Source organism: Chlorocebus sabaeus, chromosome 15, assembly GCF_047675955.1.
Source record: "Chlorocebus sabaeus isolate Y175 chromosome 15, mChlSab1.0.hap1, whole genome shotgun sequence".
Taxonomy (NCBI): Eukaryota; Metazoa; Chordata; class Mammalia; order Primates; family Cercopithecidae; genus Chlorocebus; species Chlorocebus sabaeus.
In genome coordinates, this window is record NC_132918.1 from 82,161,176 (window position 1) to 82,184,650 (window position 23,475).

The 23,475-nt window shown below is 43.5% G+C and overlaps 1 protein-coding gene across 6 annotated transcripts in view; it reads left to right on the forward strand.

Moving 5' to 3' along the window:
• Window positions 1-23,475, forward strand: part of ST6GAL1 (ST6 beta-galactoside alpha-2,6-sialyltransferase 1) — a 141,881-nt gene that overhangs the window by 110,393 nt on the left and 8,013 nt on the right. For all 6 annotated transcript variants that reach the window (XM_073023745.1, XM_008009490.3, XM_073023746.1 and 3 more), the window contains 2 exons: window positions 3,417-4,073; window positions 11,128-11,225. In XM_073023745.1, the coding sequence (XP_072879846.1) occupies window positions 3,467-4,073; window positions 11,128-11,225 (705 nt within the window). In that variant the 5' untranslated portion in view covers window positions 3,417-3,466. The remainder of the gene's footprint in view (window positions 1-3,416; window positions 4,074-11,127; window positions 11,226-23,475) is intronic.

Here is a 23,475-nt window from a genome sequence, read left to right on the forward strand (position 1 = left end):
AGCATTGATTTCTGCTGGTTCAGTGTTGGCCGGTTCTTTGAAGGTGGTAATGCAAGTTGCTGTCTTCTTCCTCTAGGAGCCTCATGATGATCGTAAAGACTCTGATACAATTGCATCAGTTCAGTAATCTTTGAGTATCTGCTCTGGCGCAGGCACTGTGCTGGGTACTAGGGTTTCAGAAAGGATGCCGGGAGGAGTTTTCCTTTAGCAGCAAAGTCAGGCACGTAAAGAAGCAAGCATTACAGAGCCCTGGCTGGCAGCAAAGGGGAACAAGGCTAGTGCGGAAGGGGAGGTGGCCTCCACTGACCTTCAGAAACAGAAAGGTGATGCCGTCAGAGCTGGCAAGCACATGGACAAGGAGAAAGGGTGCAGTCAGTGCAGACACCTGGATGCTTAAGAACACAGTCTGGTGTGATTGGAAAATTCAAAGCTTGGTCTGTTTTTCCAGAACATTTATAGAGAAAAGTTTGCTACTCTTTTCCTTCAGTTGCGCCATTCAGTGAAAGCTTCTTCAGACTCTGCCTTCTTCAAACAACTTGAGAGATGAGAGAGGTTCTTGCAGTTATAAGTGCTTGTGACCAGAAACTCCAGCCACCTGGTGGACTTGGAGCCTCAACCAAGGGTGGTGTCAAGGGACCACAAGAGCCCTGATGTGGGATTTCAGATGAGTGTCCTGAGGCCATGACAGGGCACAGGCTGTGAAGGCTGAGGCCATCTGATGGTTGCAAGCCTGTCGTTGGACCCAGCTATTTGCAGGAACTCTTCTTTCCTGGGAAACCACACCTTGGAGAGTAGGTAGTGGGCAGCCGCTCCCTGAGCCTCCACTCCTGTGACAGTGAATCAGGCCCTTCCTGCCATCTTGTTTCATTCAGACATGTCAAAGGCAAGTTCCAAGTCCACTATTGCCAAATCACTCTTGCAACTTTGAAAGTTCCTTGTATTTCCAAACCTCACAATACTCAGCTATAAATAGAGCTCATAAAATCTGCTGCCTAGAGTAAGTCTGTAAAACCTTACTAATATGGAAAGTCCCCCTAAGTGGTAACACAGTGCACAGCAGGGATGGCAGGTGCAGCACTGATGGTGAAGGTGGCTTGTCTGCCACTGTCTGACAGATCAAGTTTCCTCTCTAGTGACCTTGAGTCCGACTTGATCACACTGACTTCTCACTGCCCCTTATCACAGATGCATGTCCTTGGGTGGAAAGATGATGAACTTTTAGAGTCAGATAGACCTGGGCTGGAATTCTGGTTCTAGAACTGATTTGCTGTTGACATTGGAGAGACCCGAGAACCTTGCTAAGCCTCAGTTTTTTTCATTTCCTAAAATAGGGTTGTCAATAACTGTATCATAGTGTTGTGGTAAAGGTTCAATGAGATATTGCAAGGAAAGTGACTCTCATGTAGTAGGCCCTCCTTAAATGCTACTTGCCTTGTTTTCTCTGGTTCTTCTTCAGCTGTCATATGGTCATGTGATTATCTGTGTTGGGTATCTGTGGAAATTGAATTCCTCAGTTTCTGGTAATACGAGCTTCCACCCTCCACTTCATGATCTTATATCTGAATTCTTCTTCTGCTGTGTACATTTAATCATTTCCACAACTTCAGCAGTCCAGGATAGGAACCCATCATTCCCAGAGCCACTGGTTCCTGAGGTCTGGGATGGTGGAAGCACTGCTTTGGTTGGTACTGCCAGTGGATTCCAGGAATGAGCTGGATGTCAGTTCATGAAGGAGTTCCCAGGGAAGAGCCTGGAGCTCGGGGCTGCCGAGTTATGGCTGCGGCTTCACACCACCGTCTTCACTATCCCCCATCACCTCCACATGGTCCCCAGGCTGAACTGCTGCTCTCCTGTCTCTGTTCAGAATACCTCCTGTGCTTTTTTGCTTACCTTGTTCAAATCCAATGAATACCATCCTCTTGTTTTGTCCTCCCGACACTCTGTAAATCACATAGGGCAGAGAGAATTATTCTAAAAAACTCAGGAGCAGAAATATTAAGTGACCTGTCCAAGGTCACCAAGAATGGGGATAAGAACCCAGGTTTTGTGAACACCCAGTCCAGTACTACTACTACCTTTTCCTGATATCCGTAGGAGCAGGATCCATGGGAAAGGACCTCAGACCCCTAGTGGGTTAGCAAAACCCCGGAGGTGATTGCTTTGATTCACTATTGTAAATAAACCCAGTGAATGGGGAAAGAATGTAATGTTTTCCAAAAGATACAGACATTATTTGAGTTCAAAGTACTTCCAGTTTCCATTCAGTTACACAATAAATTCTGAGAAAACAAAGTAGGTGTTTACCCAGAAAGAAAGAGGACAATTCAGTCTCTATTTGCTCAGTGAAATCTATTTTCCAGAGCTTTTTGCAGTTCTGTGCATGTTGTAGTGGAAAGGTCATGGGTTATGGAATCAAGTCCGCTTGGATTTGAACCTCAGTGCGACCATTTCCTCAGCTCTGTGAGCTTGGACACTTCCCTTGACTTCTCAGAGCCTCAGGTTGCTAATCCATAAAATGGAGATGATAACACCTTTAGGTTAGGAGATGCCCTTTGTATTAGATTATGCTATGCTTGGTGCCCCCAGAGTTGTGTCTCATGGTGGCCCTGGTTATGGCGAAGTTAGGTGAAGTAACATCTAGCATGCTTAATGAATTTTTGTTTCCATTTCCTTAGTTGGCTGCATGTCTGCTATCTTACCTAGATTTCCTAGCCTCTATCATGAGGTGAGTCAGCTTCCTGTCTCCGTAGTGCTCTTCTTGCAGGGTACTTCTTGCAGGTATGTGGTGGAGATAACCCCTGATCTTCTCCTGCAGGAGTCCAACATCGCAGCCCTTAGAGAGATGCATCACAAATCTATGGCATCACCTATAACGAGAAGTCTTTTTCTGGCTATTTTGAAGGTGTTTTGGCCACTTACTATTTTAGAAAGTTTAGGTTTGGTGATGTAAAACAGTCAGCCTGCTCTTTTTTATTCTGTTTTGTTTTGTTTTGTTTTTTTTCAAGCTGCGTGGCTTCATTTAACACATGTTGCAAGGCCCTAGGAACCGAATGATTTGCAAGGTGTGGTTTCTGACTTCAAGAAACTCAGAGTGCAGTCAGGGAGGTAGACCAAGGCAATCAGAAACTAATGTTCAGCATAGAAAAAGTAATGATGGGAGGACATATAATAAAGTGTTCATGGCTCAAGAGGAAGAGGGGAGTGTCCGAGGGACTACTGTCCACGTTCAAAGTCCAAATTGAGGCTGACTTTTGTCAAGAATTACTTAACAGGCTGCAGAGGTGGCTAGGAGGTAGACCAGGGCTGGAATTCAAGTCACCTCACTTGAAATCTATTGATCAGTCCATCGCTCCACCTCATGCCACATTGGGTTTTTCTTCACATCATTTGTTTTTTCTTTGTCTCACTTTTTTTAGGCTTGTTTTCCTGCTCAGAACAAAGTGGCTTCCCTGAACACATCTTCATTATGATTCACACCAACTTGAAGAAGAAGTTCAGCTGCTGTGTCCTGATCTTTCTTCTGTTTGCAGTCATCTGTGTGTGGAAGGAAAAGAAGAAAGGGAGTTACTATGATTCCTTTAAATTGCAAACCAAGGAATTCCAGGTGTTGAAGAGTCTGGGGAAATTGGCCATGGGGTCTGATTCCCAGTCTGTATCCTCAAGCAACACCCAGGACCCCCACAGGGGCCGCCAGGCCCTCGGCAGTCTCAGAGACATACCCAAGGCCAAACCAGAGGCCTTCTTCCAGGTGTGGAACAAGGACAGCTCTTCCAAAAACCTTATCCCTAGGCTGCAAAAGATCTGGAAGAATTACCTAAGCATGAACAAGTACAAAGTGTCCTACAAGGGGCCAGGACCAGGCATCAAGTTTAGTGCAGAGGCCCTGCGCTGCCACCTCCGGGACCACGTGAATGTATCCATGGTAGAGGCCACAGATTTTCCCTTCAATACCTCTGAATGGGAGGGTTATCTGCCCAAGGACAATATTAGGACCAAGGCTGGGACTTGGGGCAGGTGTGCTGTTGTGTCATCAGCGGGATCTCTGAAGTCCTCCCAACTAGGCAGAGAAATCGGTATGTTCTGGGCTTGTTCTGTGAATGGCAGTGCTTATTGGGACTGGCTGGGCATATTAATGGTATGGGAGACAAGTGGCCCAAGTGTGGCTCAGTGAACCGGTGGAGTGAGCCCAGGGCAGTGTTTTTTTCGGAGTCACAAGTGACACAGAGGGAGTTGAACAGATGGCACTCTAGGTCCCCGGCATCTTTATCAATTCGAAGAGCTTCATTATTGTTTCCTAATATTTTTAGTTGATATATAATAATTATATATTTATGGGGATATTTTGATACATGTACTCATGTATAATGATGTGTAATGATCCAATCAAGGTAATTAGAATATCTACCACCTTGAACGTTTATTGCTTCTTTGTGTTGGGAACAGAATAGTTTTATTTTGTTCTGTTTTAAATATTGGAATTGTGCAGAAGATTTCATTTGAAAAGAGAGTTCCGCTGCTACTAATAATCAAAAGCCTACAATTGACCTTTGAAAAGACTTGAAGCATAGATCTCTACATCATTTCCGGGGTCTGAAATTCTGTTGTTTTATCTGATTAATGGAGGACTCTATTGGCCTCAACAACCTGGGTAATTTTCAGCTTTTCTCTTTGAAAAGATTTAATTGGGTCAGCAAGTCTTAACTGGGGGCTATAGACCAACTTCAGAGGGTCATAAATCCCTGCGATTGCACGTAAAAATATCTGTGGATTAGGTGTGTATAATGTGTGTGTGTGTATGTGTATGTGTGTGTATATGTACATGTGTATGTATGTATGTGTATGTACATGTAGGTATATGTATGTATATGTGTATGTATATGTACATGTGTATGTATGTGTATGTATATGTATGTATATGTGTATGTGTATGTACATGTGTATATATGTATATGTGTATATATATGTGTATGTATATGTACATGTGTATGTATATGTATGTATATGTGTATGTACATGTGTATGCATGTATATGTATGTGTGTGTACATGCGTATGTATGTATATGTGTATGTGTATGTATGTGTGTATGTGTATGTGTATATGTATGTGTATGTGTGTCTGTGCATTTTTCCAGGAAGGGAGCTTGTAGATTGCAGTTTATTCTCTAAGGGATCTGTGACCCAAAAAGGTTTGAGTCACTGGTCACAATATATTAATTTGCTTTTCTTGAAACTCCTTTGTAGTGAATCAAGATAGAAAGTCTCTCTATATTTGTAAACCTGTGTAACAGAGAGCCTTATTTCTCTTATGCTGAATGTGTTTTCCATTATTTGAAATGAATCAGCTAAAGAAAGCAAAGCACAGGAAGCTGTGCTCCCCTGTCAGCCTGGAGGTACTGGAGCAGGTGAGGTCATACGTCTCCTTTTTTATTTCCTTCATTGGATTGCCAGGAAAAATGGTCTGAAACCCAGAACAGGCTCTCAAAGAAGAAAAGTAGGCCCAAATTGGATTCTCTAGAGCAGAAATAAATGGTGAGATCACAGTTTCTACCTCCCCAAATAGGCAGCTGCCCTGCTGGCCAGCCCCACCTCAACTTTTGCTTCTATACTTTTGTTTTTTCTTGGACTTTGTTTTCAAGAAACTAAATGTGATTGGTTTTTGCTCATCCATAATGGAGCGAAGTTTCTTTCTTTCTTCTCCATTTTTGCTGCTTATGTTTGGGATATCCTAGGTATTAGCTGATCCTTGTTCTTCATGTCAAAGTTAACATTGCGTGCCTGGCTGAAATTATACTGAAGTTTAAGACAGGGCCTGATACCTCTGTGAATTGGAACTACAGCTTTAATTTTATGCACTCCTTAAAGGTTTAGAGTGGTTTAAATAAACATTAATAATAAAAATAATATTTTTCTATAGACTGCAGTTTCAACTTCGTAATAAGGATTTCCACAGAAGGACTTTGATTCTGAGATGTAATAAAAGTTACATGTTAGACTTCGAATGTTCTGCTGTTATAGGGTATATATCTTCTTGGCATTTTGTCTAACAAATATTTTAAGACATTCATTCATGTATTCTTTTACTTATTCATGGATTCATCAACAATGCAAAGGGGAAGGGGAAGGGGAAAGGAAAGGCCCTTTGTTGAAGCCTGAGTTGCAGGCAGCGTGCCAGGCCCATACACTTCCTCCTGCATCTGGAATTTGTTGAGTCTCTTCCCAACTATTGAATGGATCAGATTATTTCAAATGGTTTTCTTTTACAAATAACATTGCTGACAAGCAAGGTTTTTGTGCAGATAACTTAGGTGACCACTGTTGACATTCAACAGGGAAATATCCTCCGAAGTGAGGCTAGAAGACACGAGTAAGAGACATTTTATGATTTTTTTTTTTTTTGTCCATAGCAAGATTTTCTATCAGAGAGAGTGTAATAACATACTCTGCCTCCAGCAATCTCACAAACCAGCCAATGGTGGGCTCAGTCATTTTCAGTTAGTTTTGATAGTTTACTCATACATGTTAAGTATCTTAGATGTGCTGGAATTTTCGTGTTAAACAGTAGCATAGTTTTAAAACACTATCATTAATACAACTGATGCTTATTATGCATCTGCTGTGCATAACATGCCTTGCTCTTTTCATCCTCCCAGAGGTCCTGTGAGGTTGATAAGATAATTGGTCTCATTTTGCTGCAGAGCTAAATGCGGAGGCTCAAGTGGTTACACCACTGGCTAATAGCAGACTGGGGTTTGAAAGCAGAGTGCTTGCTTCAAAGACCCCACTCTTAGCGCCTCTGCTGTTGTGCCTCGTAATAATTGTAGCTTCGTAATAAAATGTGGTGTGATTATTCTTTTGTTATGTTAAAACATTTCTTATATTCCTGTCTATTAGCTGTCCTAGAGAAGAAGAGAAGGATATTCTGAGTCAAGGCAAAGGCTGCATGGGGAAAAGTGCCCTGTGTGTTTGGGCATCACAAATAATCCTGTTTGGATGGCATGTGGGGCCTTGTGGGTGAAGATGGGTGAGGAACGAGGCCAGAAAGGTAGCTAGGCATTAGCTCTTAGAGAATGTTGACAGTCACAATAAGGACTTTAGGTTTCCTTCTTTAAGCCATGGAGAGCCCTAGAAGGTTTTTGAACAAGGGAGATTTCTCACTTATACTCTATGAGTCCCTGTTTTGTACTGTATAATATCTCCATTATCAGGCACTATTGCCACATCCAGGTCAGAAGTGCCAGGCCTGCCCGGGCTGTGGTAGCCGTGATGGAGAGAAAGGACCTTACTTGAGAGGCTTCATGAAGTAAGAGGCAGAACTTACTATCTAGCTGGAAATGATCTTGAGTGAGAGGCAGGAGCCAGGATGTCTCGCCTGGGAGCAGGCTGTATCTTACCAGGGCGAGCAGGCTTCCAGAGGAACGCACATTCCGCTTTGGATGTTCTGAGACTGAAGTGTGTGTGGATTGCGCTGGGTAAATATCTATGCTATCGAGTATTTAATTCTAGAGAAGGGTCAGATGTCGAGACAGATTTAGAAGTCATTTGTATCAAGGTGAGATAATGGTTATAAGACAGGGAAGATGACCAATTAGAAAACCTAGGAAAAGGTTTACATTTAAAGGACAAATAAAAGAACAGGGATAAGCAGGAAAAGTCAGAAGGGTCAGAGACCGGCTAGAGGAGAACTAGGTGTGCACCATACAATGGAAGGCAAAGGGGGATATAGTTTGAGGGATGTTGGCTGTTGGTATCAAAGTCTGCAGAGGTGGGATATATTCTTGGGCAGAATAAGGACTGAGAAGACACCTGTGAACTGAGTAGTTTGGAGAACATGATCAGTTATATCAGGGGTCAGCAAACCCTGGTCTGGAACTCCTGACCTCAGGTGATCCGCCTGCCTCGGCCCCCCAAAGTGCCGGGATTACAGGTGTGAGCCACCGCGCCCGGCCTGATTGGCTTTTTTCTTAGAATCATGTCCAAACTTCATACCTGGGCCCCCATGTCCCTGTACGATCTGGTTCCTGCCAACCTCTGTAACTGCATCTTTGATTTTTTTTCCCCTAACTCCTTGTCTACAGTCAAGTTCCTCCCCTCACTGTGGTCCTGACACTTGCTACATCCTCTGGCTGTGGACTTCTCTGGACCCTTCCCATGCCTGGCCATCCTTTGGGTCTCACCTCCAAGACATTCCCTGAATCATCACTCTATGAAGGAAATTCCCTCAGTGTCTCTGGCACACAGCTCAGCTTGTTGGTGTCACAGTATTCGTCACAATCTGAAATTATCTTATATGTAGGTTGTCGTGTGTCTTTATTGTCTATCTCCGTGCAGTAGAATATCATATCTCTGATGGCATGGACCTTGTCTTTGTTGCTCACAGCCATCGTCTCCCGTGTCTAAAACTGTGCCTGGCATAGAGTAGGTGCTCAATCAGTATTTGTTGAGTGAGCAAAACAATTCTCCTTTCTTATGGTCAACATCAAGCATCCGCTCTAACCTAAGCCTTCTGTGTGGGATGTTCTCCAGCTGCACTTCCAAATCCCACTCTCACCCTTTTCCATCTGGCTCTGTCCCTGAGAAATTGAAATTTTTTTTTTTTTTTTTTTTTTTTTTTTTTTTTTTTTTTGAGAATAGTCTCATTCTGTCATCCAGGCTGGAGTGCAATGGCACAATCTCGGCTCACTGCAAGCTCCACCTCCTGGGTTCAATCGATTCTCCTGCCTCAGCCTCCTGAGAATCTGGGATTACAGGCGCACACCACCACGCCCAGCTAATTTTTGTATTTTTAGTAGAGACGGGGTTTCGCCATGTTGGTCAGGCTAGTCTTGAACTCTTGACTTCAGGTGATCCACCTGCCTCGGCCTCCCAAAGTGCTGGGATTACAGGCGTGAGCTACCGCGCCCGGCACAGAAATTAAAATTTTGAACTGTGCTAATTGGCATTATTCACTCTCTGGATTTTCTTTGGGACTGGCCAGGAGAAGCACTGGCATTAAGCTGAGAAGAAGACTAAGGTCAGGGCACCTATTTGGCCATGTTTCGCCTTGCAGAGTAAACTCAAGCTGAGTCTTTTTCTTGACTGAAGGTGTCAGATCCTGCCAGGAGGCCCTCCCGTCTTGGTCCTGCTCTCTCCCTTTTCCCTTCAGGTCCGTGAGATCCAAGGGAAGGAGCAGAGCCAGGTTGGGATATTGACTCCCCGAGACCCCTTCTTGCTGGTTGGAGGTTGGCAATAGCTGTGTTCCTCTCCTAAAGGCAACAGCTCCCGATAGGTGTCCCTCCTCAGCTCAGGATCTGTGCTCATCAGGCCACAGTAGACCTGGGGTAGTAATGACTCCAAGCAGTCATCAACCCTGGGGCTTTAGCCTATTCCATGTTGATTTCTTCAAACTCTACCCCAACTTGGTAAGTAGTCCTTTTATGAATCTCTCAATTACTCTGTTGGAACTTCTCATCTCTTTTCTACTGGGATTCTCACCAATAATTTATTCATCTGTGAAATGGGAAAGTTGACTAAAGTTTCTGATGGATCTGTGTTTCTCATGCAATTACTACTTATTTCTTTCGAAGCAGTGACTGATTATGACAAAATGGGTTATAATTCTGAGTTGTGTAAAGATATACCTCCTGCCCTATGTGCACTTCAGTGTACCTGCCCTGTAAGATGATAACAGTTGGGACTGTGCCCTTCTCAGGTAATTTTCAAACCATTTTGATGACATTTTGCCCTGGGATTGAGGATAGGGTTGTGTTTTCATGAATGAGGTTTCTGTGTTCCTAGGGTTTAGTATATACATTGGAACTGAGAGAGAGAGGCTTTCATCCTTAATTCTGTGGATATCCTCTTTCTAAATCATCTTGTATTCAGTCAAATGCCCTCACTTCCCCAGATCCTGTGTGGATGAAGGATGACCCAAAACAAACCTGAATAGAACAATAGAGGATGCAGCTGACCTCCAGCTGCAGTACAGATTTCAGTGGTGAGCCCCAAACTTGCTTGACCAAGTAAGATTGGAAAAAGCTCTCATAGGATCACAGGGTTGGGATGGCTCTTTAAAGTCTTCCCTCCTCCACCAGATTGGTCAACGTTGGGTAGAAAAACTTTTCCTAGTCTTCCAAACGCTGCTTAAACGGGTGCAAAGACAAGGAGCTAGCCCAGGAAGCTTAGGTTTTTCAAGATGGTCTGTTTGATTTTGACTGGATTTAGTACATTGTTTCTGACAATGGCAAAGAAAGAGAGAGAGAGGAAAGAAAGAAAGAAAAGGAAAAAGAAAAAGAAAGAAAGAATGAATGAAAGAAAGAAAGGAAGAAAGGAAGGAAGGAAGAAAGAAAAGAAAGAAAGAAAGAAAGAGAGAAAAAGAAAGAGGAAAGAAAGGAAAAGGAAAGAAAAAGAAAGGAAGAAAGGAAGGGAAGAAAAGAAAGGAAGAAAGGGAGAAAAGGAAGGAAGGAAGGGAAAGAAAGAAACGAAAAGGAAAGAAAAAGAAAGGAAGGGAAGAAAAGAAGAAAGGAAGAAAAGGAAGGAAGGAAGGAAGTTAGTTTAGACCTGTGACATCCTCTTCCATTTCTGCCACACCAGGTCTGTGACTCTTCCCTGGGCCGCAGGTTCCTAAATGGAACACCTGGGGGTTGTCTTGGATACCATAGTTAAATCCCATCCATTCGCTGAGCACTGCATGCTTTTCAGAGTGCAATGGGGTCCTTTGCACTTGTGGGATACACTGAACCTATGGTAGTGTTTTCATTTTTCTGACAGATATAGGAATATAATCTACTGGTGATACCAAGAGGATATTTGGTTTGTTGCTTTGATAACTGGAGTAGCTATTCCACTGTAAGTAGCACACTGGCTTTGTTCACTTTTCTGCTGTGCCCAGGCACAAGTGAGTGTCTTTGAATGGGCTTCAGGAATGCCACAGTAAGGACCCCTTCAGCCCTTACAGTGGCTGGCAGACAGGTAGTCATCTCTGCCTAGAAGCTTTACCTGAGCACCACACAAATACTGCCATTTCGCCCTGTGGATCAGGATGCAGTAGATTCGGAAGCGTTATTCCCTTGCCCCCTCCCCTTACCTTTCTCTTTTTCTGCATATTGCCAGTGCTCATCACCTCTTTCCTGTTTCTTTGTGGTTTACAGATGATCATGACGCAGTCCTGAGGTTTAATGGGGCGCCCACAGCCAACTTCCAGCAAGATGTGGGCACAAAAACTACCATTCGCCTGATGAACTCTCAGGTAAAATTTCTTCTGTGCAGCTGTGGAGGAAGGGAAGGACCACACTGTGGGCTGTGATGTGGAATGTATCTACTGGGAGCACATCCAGGCTGCCAGTGAAGTCTCTTGATCTTCCTGAGTTCCTGATTCTTCACTGGAGAAGAAGACAGTGATTGCATGACCCAACCTGGTGATGTGTTTATTTAAAGAAAAACCCTTTGGTATCAGGTCTGCTAATGGAGGTGTCGGGTGACCAGGAAAGTAGAGTTGAGCTGTCCTTGATGCTGCAGGGTCATATCTGGAGGCTTGCATGAGGGACAGCGGAGCCCAGAACATCTAGGGGAGAGTGGGGAGTGTTGTGAAAAGTGAATGAAACAATACACATGAGAGCGCTTTATGAACTGTAAACTGCTCTGCCACTACTATAAGACAGTGTCACCATGTAATTACGTGTAATATGGCATAGAATTCATGTACTATATCATAAATTCCCCTGGATAATTAGGTTCCGGGAGTATTTTCAGGTAGTACGTGCTAATTTCTCAATACTAAGGGAAACTTGAGAAATACTCTTGCCACAGGGTTCTGTTAATAGATTTTATTAGTGGGAAAAACTGTATTACACATATATCAAAATATCAAAAATTGCACAATAGGGCCGCAACCTGCCCATCTCACAACCACCACCATTTGCCTTTTTCTGAATAAACATATGTGCTCTGGGTGTTTTTACGTCAATGTTTAGTCTGCACACTTCCCTAGGAGTCCTGGGCATGGGGTGGATCCTGGAACGGATCAGAAATGCCTTTTCAGCAGTGTCCGGTGGAATGTGTGTTTCTTTCCTTCTCTACCAGGGCTCCACTTCCCTATATCTGTCTCTTCACTTCCTTACTTTCAGGAACTCACCAGATAGGCAGAAGCTGCTTCCTGCACAGCCCACTTTCCTTTGGAAGCCCACAACCTTAAGAATTTTTTTTTTTAAGTATACTTTTAAGTTCTAGGGTACATGTGCACAACATGCAGATTTGTTACATAGGTATACATGTGCCATGTTGGTGTGCTGCACCCATTAACTTGTCATTTGCATTAGGTATTTCTCCTAATGCTATCCCTCCCCCTGCCCCCTACCCCACAACAGGCCCTGGGGTATGATGTTCCCTGCCCTGTGTCCAAGTGTTCTTATTGTTCAGTTCCCAACTGTGAGTGAAAACATGCAGTGTTTGGTTTCCTGTCCTTGTGATAGTTTGCTCAGAATGATGGTTTCCAGCCTCATCCATGTCTCTGCAAAGGACGTTAACTCATCCTTTTTTATGGCTGCATAGTATTCCATGGTGTATATGTGCCACATTTTCTTAATCTAGTCTATCATTGATGGACATTTGGGTTGGTTCCAAGTCTCTGCTATTGTGAATAGTGCTGCAATAAACATACGTGTGCATGTGTCTTTCTAGTAGCATGATTTATAATCCTTTGGGTATATACCCAGTAATGGGATGACTGGGTCAAATGGTATTTCTAGTTCTAGATCCTTGAGGAATCGCCACACTGTCTTCCACAGTGGTTGAACTAGTTTACACTCCCATCCACAGTGTAAAAGCATTCCTATTTCTCCACATCCTCTCCAGCACCTGTTGTTTCCTGACTTTTTAATGATCGCCATTCTAACTGGTGTGAGATGGTATCTCATTGTGATTTTGATTTGCATTTCTCTGATGACCAGTGATGATGAGCATTTTTTCATGTGTCTGTTGGCTGCATGAATGTCTTCTTTTGAGAAGTTTCTGTTCATATCTTTTGCCCACTTTTTGATGGGGTTGTTTGTTTGTTTTGTAAATTTGTTTATGTTCTTTGTGGATTCTGGATATTAGCCCTTTGTCAGATGGGTAGATTACAAAAATTTTCTCCCATTCTGTAGGTTGCCTGTTCACTCTGATGGTCATTTCTTTTGCTGTGCAGAACCTCTTTAGTTTAATTAGATCCCATTTGTCTATTTTGGCTTTTGTTGCCATCGCTTTTTGTGTTTTAGTCGTGAAGTCCTTGCCCATGCCTACGTCCTGAATGGTATTGCTTAGGTTTTCTTCTAGGGTTTTTATGGTTTTAGGTCTAACATTTAAGTCTTTAATCCATCTTGAATTAACTTTTGTATAAAGTGTAAGGAAGGGATCCAGTTTCAGCTTTCTACATATGGCTAGTCAGTTTTCCCAGGACCATTTATTAAATAGGGAATCCTTTCCCCATTTCTTGTTTTTGTCAGGTTTGTTAAAGATCAGATGGTTGTAGCTGTGTGGTATTACTTCTGAGGCCTCTGTTCTGTTCCATTGATGTATATATCAGTTTTGGTACCAGTACCATGCTGTTTTGGTTACTGTAGCCTTGTAGTATAGTTTGAAGCCAAGTACATGATGATGCCTCCAGCTTTGTTCTTTTGGCTTAGGATTGTCTTGGCAATGTAGGCTCTTTTTTGGTTCCATATGAACTTTAAAGTAGTTTTTTCCAATTCTGTGAAGAATGTCACTGGTAGCTTGATGAGGATGGCATTGAATCTATAAATTACCATGGGCAGTATGGCCATTTTCACAATATTGATTCTTCTTAACCATGAGCATGGAATGTTCTTCCATTTGTTTGTGTCCTCTTTTATTTTGTTGAGCAGTGGTTTGTAGTTCTCATTGAAGAGGACCTTCATATCCCTTGTAAGTTGGATTCCTAAGTATTTTATTCTCTTTGTAGCACTTGTGAATGGGAGTTCACTCATGATTTTGCTCTCTGTTTGTCTGTTATTGGTATATAGGAATGCTTGTGATGTTTGCAATTGATTTTGTATCCTGAGACTTTGCTGAAGTTGCTTATCAGCTTAAGGAGATTTTGGGCTGAGATGATGGGGTTTTCTAAATGTATAATCATGTCATCTGCAAACAGGGACAGTTTGACTTCCTCTTCTCCTAATTGAATACCCTTTATTTCTTTCTCTTGCCTGATTGCCCTGGCCAGAACTTCCAACACTGTGTTGAATAGGAGTGGTAAGAGAGGGCATCCTTGTCTTGTGCCAGTTTTCAAAGGGAATGCTTCAATTTTTGCCCATTCAGTATGATACTGGCTTTGGGTTTGTCATAAATAGCTCTTATTATTTTGAGATACATTCCATCAATACCTAGTTCATTGAGAGTTTTTAGCATGAAGGGCTGTTGTATTTTGTCGAAGGCCTTTTCTGCATCTATTGAGATAATCATGTAGTTTTTGTCATTGTTCTGTTTATGTGATGGATTATGTCTATTGCTTTGCGTATATTGAACCAGCCTTGCATCCCAGGGATGAAGCTGACTTAATTGTGGTAGAAAACCTAAGCAATACCATTTGATGCACCGTTGGATTCAGTTTGTCAGTATTTTATTGAGGATTTTCACATTGATGTTCATCAGGGATATTGATCTAAAATTCTCTTCTTTTGTTGTGTCTCTGCCAGGCTTTGGTATCAGGATGATACTGGCCTCATAAAATGAATTAGGGAGGATTCTCTCTTTTTGTATTGATTGGAATAGTTTCAGAAGGATTGGTACCAGCTCCTCTTTGTACCTCTGCTAGAATTCGGCTGTGAATCTGTCTGGTCCTGGACTTTTTTTGGTTGGTAGGCTATTAATTATTGCCTCAATTTCAGAGCCTGTTATTGGTCTATTCAGGGATTCAACTTCTTCCTGGTTTAGTCTTGGAAGAGTGTAAGTGTCCAGGAAATTATCCATTTCTTCTAGATTTTCCAGTTTATTTGCGTAGAGGTGTTTATAGTATTCTCTGATGGTAGTTTGTATTTCTGTGGGGTCGGTGGTGATATCCCCTTTATCATTTTTAATTGCGTCGATTTGATTCTTCTCTCTTTTCTTCTTTATTAGTCTTGCTAGTGGTCTGTCAATTTTGTTGATCTTTTCAAAAAACCAACTCCTGGATTCATTGATTTTTTGGAGGGTTTTACCATGTACTCTAATAATTCTATTTATTGGCATATACTTACAGAAATTGAGAAAAGGGTCTTGAAGCGATATTCGTACCCCCATATTCATACTACTGTTATTCACAATAGCTGAAATGCAGAAGCAGCCCAAGTGTCTATTGATGCCGAATGGATACGCAAAAGCTGGTTTATACACATAATAAAATATTATTCTTAAAAAGGAAGGAAATACTGATATTGGCTACAACATGGATGAACCTTGAAGACATTATGCCAAGTGAAATAAGCCAGTCACACACACACACACAAAATACTACATGAATGGTGGTTGCCAGGGAATGTGAGGTGGGAGGGGGAATGGGGAGTTACTGTTTAATGAGTATAGAGTTTCAGTTTTGCAAGATTGAAAAAGTTTTCGAGATGGTTTGTGGTGATAGTTGCACAACAGTATAAATGTACTTAATATCACTGAACTGTACACTTAAAAATGGTTCAGATAGTCAGTGTTATGTTATATGTATTTTAATACAATGTTTTAAATTGGAAAAAATGTCAGTAAGGGAGACAGTCACAGAAGGACAACCACTGTATGATTCCACTTTATATGAAACACCTGGAGTAGAGACAGAAAGTAGAATGATGTTTGCCAAGGGCTAGGAGGAGAAAGGAATGCGGAATTGTTGTTTAATGAATACTATGATTCATTTTGGGAAGCTGAAAAAGTTCTGGAGATGGTAGTGATAGTTACACAACAATATGAATGTACTAAGCTGAATATTTAAAATTGCTAAAATGGTCAACTTTATGTTATGTATATTTTATGAGCTGTTTTTAAATCAACAGGGAGAAGCCAGTTGATAGAGGGAGAAAGTGAATATACTAAAAAGAGGAGAAAATGATTAGTTACCCAGAACATGGTGGTGGTAGAGCCAAAGCGTAGTGGAGGATGACCCCCGGCAGGAGGGAGTCAGAGGGAAGAAGGTGGGAGTGGTGTAGCTGGAGGCAGTCGGTATTACAAGGATGAGAGGGCGTCTATTTTCTCTGCAAAGTGGGATGCAAGGCCAAGTCAGAAGGAGGCTGAGGGGGGAAGAGGTTTTAGTAGAGAAGGTTTGAGCAAAGAGATTGATAATTGTCATTGGGGTGAGTGGGACAGTTAGTAAAACTGATGGAGTGGGATTTCCAGGTTATGCTGGGCTACTTCAAGCTTGAAGAGAATGAATTTAGAGAGAAACCAATCTCTGTTTGATGCATGGATGGCAGGATCTGGAGGTGAGAGGCAGCAGCAAAGAAGAGAGGGGAGAGTGGAGGAGCCCTTCCTGAGCATTCTCTTGGACGGTGGAGGCTACCTACTCTCTGAGCACCTCTTCATGATGTTTCAGTCGTCCTCACTGTGAAGAACGAAACCCCAGTCCTGCAAAGATTCTGAAACTGTATTTAAGGCCAAAGTAAGGTTGCCTGGGAATTAAGAGTACTGGAGTCAGACAGGCTGTGATCAGATCCCTCCCCCAGCACTTCCTATGTGAGTGACTTGAGCAAGTTGCTTTACTTTACCTTTCTGTGCCTCACTTCCCTTATTCGTAAGATAGAAATATGAATAGTTACTATCCAGGTTTTTTTTTTTTTAGGATCAAAGGAGTTACTATGTGTAAAGCATGTCACCCGGAGGCTGGTATGCAGCAAGTGCTCTATAAATAGTAGCGATGGGCACGACTGAAATTTCAAGGTCTGCCTCTGCCTGTTTGCGAATGACTCCACCTTCCCAAATCCCAACAGGGAAGGTGAGTCAACTTGAGACCACTTGAGAGGCATCTAGCAGAAGGGAGGCAAGACTTCTGTTGAAGGATAATTTTTAGGGAAAAAAGGGTAAGATGATGACTCTCATACAGATATAAAAATGAATTCATCGTGAAGATTTTATTTTACTTGTATGATGGAACCAGGTAGATATTACAACTGGTTCAGAGGAAAAGTCAAAGCAACACAAATTTGGAGTAAAGGAGTGAAACTAGTTTTTCTGTGAGCTAAGGCAGGGGGAGGGGAGGAGTCAGTTGAAGCTCTCCTGGGCAGCATCCTGTGCAGTAGGCGCATGGATTAGTTGCCTGCGGTTCACAAAGGGTTGTGAAATAGCTCCCGTGGAATCAGAATCTGATAGGGAGGAAGAGTGTCCTCAGAAAGTGCATGGCTTTCTACTGAAGCAGATTTGTTTTTCCCCTTAAACTTCTAGGTTTCTGTGCACCATTGTGCCAGGGCTGAGAGGAAGGTACCCACTTCCTGGGATACACTACCCACCCTCAAGGGAGCATTTCCTGCTTCTTCTTAGGCAAATCAGCTCTCTTTTCTCACCTCCTGTAAGCAACACTAAGTATCTGGCTGTTCCTTTCGTACTCACGTTCTGGCCGCTCCATGACGGCACTTGTTGTGGTACTGAACTGTGATGGACACTTTCTATCATTGCCCTTTCTTACCTTCATATTCTACAAAGCCGGTGGTCTGTCTTCTCTATCGTTTGTCCTGGTCAGTTATCCTAACGATTTCGTGTCAGTTTCTGTGGATTAGCAAACGGGGTCCCCACCCCCACTGCACAAGGAGAACATCTGGCACCCAGAAGTCACTGAGAGAATAGCTGTTGCTTTGGTAAAATTCTGCCTCTGAGTGGCTTGTTCTCTTCCCAGACGGAAACGTCCTCCTGACAGCAGCTCTCTTCTTTTTTTTTGAGACAGTTTTGCTCTTGCGCTCAGGCTCGAGTGCAGTGGCACAATCTCAGTTCTCTGCTCTGCCTCCTGGGTTCAAGTGATTCTCCTGCCTCAGTCTCCCAAGTAACTGGGATTAGAGGCACACACCACCATGCGCAGCTAATTTTTGTATTTTTAGTAGAGACAGAGTTTCGCCATATTGGCCAGGCTGGTCTCTAACTTGTGACCTCAGGTGATCCGCCTGCCTCAGCCTCCCAAAGTACTAGGATTACAGACATGAGCCACCTACACCCGGCTTCAGCAGCTCTCTTCTAAAGCCATCTGGACCCACATTTGTTCAGCTCCCCTCCCTTTGGCCGTGATGAAGGCATGCAAAACAAAAAAGGCACTTTTCTTATTGAGAAGGTGACTTTTTATAGAGGATGGTGTCAGACTGTTAGGTTTCAGGCCAGCAGACCTAGTCAGGTATGTGATGCTTCTGTGCCAGGTGTGGCTGTGAGAGTCAACAGGAAAAATGATATATGTAAATGGGTGGGTCTTTAAATAAATGCAGTTTTGACTGTAAGTGTAAGAAGGTTTCTGTGAGACTCAACTCAGTACCTCCTGTACCCAGTGAGCCCGACAGAGAAGACAATGTGACAAGAAGACCCACTGGCTTCCTTGGAAGCTTTTGTGCTAGCTGGAGAGAGACCTACTTCCTGTATGCCTAGCAACAGTCCATGCTGACTGGGCTGCAACCAGGACATTTCCAGATTACTCAGTGGGGCTTATCTTGAAATAATAGTTGATGCCATTTGTTAAATGTATTATATATACCATCTAAGGGTCTTACATGCCTTATCTCATTTGATCTTCGTAGCAAACCCTGTGAGGTATGACCCAACCACCATTTTCCCTCAGAACTCAGACTCCCAGAGTTTGAGTGAGTTGCTCAGAGGAGCCCAGAAAGTCAGTGACAGAGGTGGGATTTGGATCTAGGTGTTTGCCACCAGCACTTTTTTAAATCACCAAAACTTTCTGGAAGTTCCAACTTTTCTCCCCAAGATACTGAAAGACAGGTATCTGGATGGGTTGGCGGGGCAGGTGGGAGGCGGCTGGGATTTCCATCAGCAACAGGTCTAAAACCAGCGATGGTGAGCTGAGCGATTCTGATGGAACCCCTGCCATACAGTCTATTAATGTAATAATTGGAACTAAAATTTAAACATGATGGCAATTATGAGTTCTGGGACCTCTTGCTTTGGGCCAGCAGACACACTCTCAATCACTATTTCTCCGAAACAGAGAAAGGAGGCCTTCAGGCTGTGCCTTCACATGGCTTTTCCTCTGTGCGTGGTGGAAAGAGAGAGCTCTGCGGGTCTCTACTTGTTGTAAGGACACTGGCCCCATGGGATTAGGGCCCCACCCCATGACACATTTAATCCTAATTACCTCCCTCACAGTCCTATTTCCAAACAGGGTACTAGTAACATTAGGGATTAGGGCTTCAACATATGAATTCTGGGGGCACACAATTCAGTCCATAACAGAGGGAAAACAGAGCTGAGAAGAAAAAAGTCCAAAATATGCACAGTGGTAATATCTGAAGATGTATGTGTGTGTTTGTTTCTATTCTTGCGTTTTCTAACTGTCCCCAGTGAGCGTTTGTTACTTTCTAACTGAGAAGGTTACTTTAAACAGTGTCTTCAGCGGCAGCACTCCATGCCCTGGTGTAGCCTTTTCCTGGCAGATGTTCCCCAGGGCTCTGCCGTTCTGCCAATGACTTATTCTCAGCATGAACTCCTCCCCTGCCCCCTAAGAGGATCTCCAAACCCAGGTCACACTCCCGCTGCAGGTAATTACAGGCATTTGAGAACAGCTTTATTCTTCCAGGAACAGCTGGTCCCCTCAGCAGGGCCTTACAAGGGGGTTATGTCTAAATAAGGCACCTGAGGCCAGGAGATGTGAAATGGTCCATCTGATACCATGGAGTGAGTTAGACACAGAGCAGGACTGGAACCCATGCTTCCAATTCCCCATCCAGTTTTAAGGCAATCTCTTTTCTTTTCTTTTTTGAGACAGAGTCTTACTCTGTGGCCCAGGCTGGAGTGCAGTGGTGCAATCTTGGCTCACTGCAACATCCACCTCCCGGGTTCAAGCGATTCTCCTGCCTCAGCCTCCCGAGTAGCTGAGATTTCAGGCGCTGGCTACCACGCCTGGCTAATTTTTGTATTTTTAGTAGAGACGAGGTTTCACTGTGTTGGCCAGGCTGATCTCAAACTCCTGACCACAAGTGATCTGCCCGCCTCAGCTTCTGAAAGTGCTGGGATTACAGGTGTGAGCCACTGCACCTGGCAAGGCAAAAGGCAACCTTTTTTCTTTTTGGTAGAAAATCATTGAATTTCATATAGTCGGTATTCATGTGGGTAGTTCAGAGCCATGTTTAAAGCTCCAGGAGGGGAGTGCTTGCTGGCTTCTCCCTTATCCCTCCATCAGATCCCAGCCCCAGCCACTTTCTGTTTCTCTTCTCTGGATAAAACTATCATTAATCTTCACCTATTTCCATTTTCTTTTTTCTTTTTTTTGAGACGGAGTCTCACTCTATTGCTCAGGCTGGAGTGCAATGGCGCGATCTCGGCTCACTGCAACCTCTGCCTCCCAGGTACAAGTGATTCTCCCAGCCTCCTGAGTAGCTGGGATTACAGGTACGCACTACCATGCCCAGCTAATTTTTTTTTTTTTCTTTTTTAAAGTAGAGACAGGGTTTTATCATGTTGGTCAGGCTGGTCTCGAACTCCTGACCTCGTCATCTGCCTGCCTCAGCCTCCCAAAGGCTGGTATTACAGGCATGAGCCACCGCGCCCGGCCACCTATTTCCATTTTCAGGGATTACTGTCTCTTTCATCTCAAGTAGCTCAAGTGAATGACTGTTTCTCCGTTGGGTACAGGAGGACTGAGGGTGACCTTACCCTCATGGTGTGCTTGCTTACTTGAATGTCTGATGGTTTTATGGGTATAGTCCTGCTGGAGCAGAAAGAATATTATGCTCTAGTTCTAACTGTGCCCCAAACTCATCGTAGCCTTAGACAATTCTCTCATCTCCCTGGGCCTCAGTTTACGCATCTGGAAAATGATGGGTCTGAATTTAATACCTTGAGTATCTTCCAATTGTGACATACTACAACTCAGGCAAGAAGCAAATTCTGCTAATACTCCTTACTCCTATCCAGTGTTCTCTGACATCCTTCCCCAGGAGCTGTGGTACCCTACCCCACCCACATTGTGTGAGGCATTGTAGCACATAGAAGTGTGGTCTCTGGGCTGGGTGCGGTGGCTCATGCTTGTAATCCCAGCACTTTGGGAGGCCAAGTGGGGTGGATCACGAGGTCAGGAGATCAAGACCATCCTGGCTAACACAGTGAAACCTCGTCTCTACTAAAAGTACAAAAAATTAGCTGGGTGTGGTGGCACACGTCTATAGTACCAGCTACTCGGGAGGCTGAGGCAGGAGAATCACTTGAACCTGGGAGGTGGAGCTTGCAGTGAGCCAAGATTGTGCCACTGCACTCCAGTCTGGGCGACAGAGCGAGACTCCATCTCAAAAAAAAAAAAAAAAGAAGTGTGGTCTCTGGAGCCAGACATGACAATCAAATTCAGACCCTCTTACTTACTGACTGTGTAACTTGGACAAGTTACTTAGCATTTAGCATCTCTATTTCTTTAATTATAAAATGAGCATATTAACACTTACTTCCTAGGGCTGTTGTGAAGATAAACTGAGTTGAGATGTGACAGTACCTAGCATGTAGTAAGCATCATTAAATGGCATCTGTTGTTTTCATGTATCGTAAAGAAGAAAGCTTCGTGCGTCTCTTGGAATTTCTCTCTTGCATCTCTGAGGACAGTGAAGCCACAGCTGGGAAAGTCTCAGGGAGCCAGGAGTTGCTGGCCTCCTGCTTTGCATACTAACAATTGCTGGAAAGGGGCTATAGCAGGGAGAGACATTTTTTAAAAATTCCAGTTATTACTACTCCTCGTGAGTATGTATATATCACCTGGCATCAGTACTCCACATAGAAAGAAGCACAGCTAAAGAAAAGACACTTTGCTTTTAATATACCAGCTGTTTTCAGGGGAACAGGGTGCATGGGGTTAGGGACTGCTGGCCCTCTGTCCTCAGGCCTCCCTGTCACCAGCTCAGTCACATCTATCTTGCAAATCCCCATCTAGCAGGAAGCCTGCTCTGCCCTTGGACTATAGCCCTGAAAAGTGGTCGTAAGTTACAATGTTCCCAGTGGAAGGAGGACAGTACTTAAAGTTACAAGATGTGGGTTCTGCTCTTAGTTCTTATGGCCTGGCAGCTGGGGAACTCTAGGCCAGTAGAGTTCATCCTTGAACTTCTTTTTTTTTTTTCCAAGACAGAGTCTCACTCTGTCACCAGGTAGATTGCAGTGGCACGGTCTTGGCTCACTGCAACCTCTGCCTCCTGAGTTCAAGTGATTCTCCTGCCTCAGCCTCCCAAGTAGCTGGGATTACAGGTGCTCACCACCATGCCCAGCTAATTTTTGGTATTTTTAGTAGAGACAGGGTTTCACCATGTTGGCCAGGCTGGTCTTGAATTCCTGACCTCAAGTGAGCCACTGTGCCCGGCCCTCATCCTTGAATTTCAGATTCCCACTCCACCTCACTCCCATAGGCATATACCAGTTGTTCCTTTTTCTCTGTTCTTATGCAGGAAATGGCCTGAGGTCCAGGAGTCCCCTTGGTTCTCTTTTTCCCTCACTCTCAACATTCAGTTAGTCTTCACCTCTACAGCCGACAATTGTAACTTCTTTTCTTTGTTCCCTTATTTCTTAGGTCACAATAGGAGCTTCTATGTGGTCTTCTTTTTTCTAAAAACACTAATTCAGAACTCTAGTGTGTTTAGATCTTCCTGACTTAAAACCCCTTCCTGGTCCCCATAACCTATTGAAGAAATCCTAAGCTCCCTGGCTTGGCCTCTGTCTACATTTCTCTGATCCCTTCCAGCTCTTTCTCTGTATCCTAGCCATAACAAACTACTTGCAATTCCCAAACAGGGTACACGCTGTACTAGTTGTTCCTACAAGAGACAGGAACACACATCCCCCGACACTAGCTTAACAAAACAAAAAAATGTATGTCTCTCTCATGCAAAAGAAGTTCAAAGGTAGACATTCCAAAGTTAAAATGGTGTTCCAGTGTCAGAATCTAAGTTCTTTCTACTTCGTGGGTTTGCCTTTCTCAGCATATGACTTCACTTTATGGCCCAAAATGACTGCTCAAGCTCCAGCCATCACAACCACATTTCAGCCAACAGGAAGAATGAACAAGGAAAGGCATAACTTTGCCTCTAAGGATAGTTCCTGGAAGTCACACTTGCTTACATACCATTGGCCAGAGTTAGTCACCCAGCCATATTTATCTATAAGAGAGGCTATGAAATTTTTTTATTTCAGGGAATCTATTTTAGGTTGCCATGTGCACAAGTAAAAACCAGAGGTATTGGTGATCAGAGAAGAAAGAGAGAATGGATACTGGGTGACATCTAGCAGTCTCTGCCACACACTCACACATTCAGGGGTTTGCACTTGGTTCCCTTTGTCTCGGACATCCCCTCTCTCATGCTTACAATCTC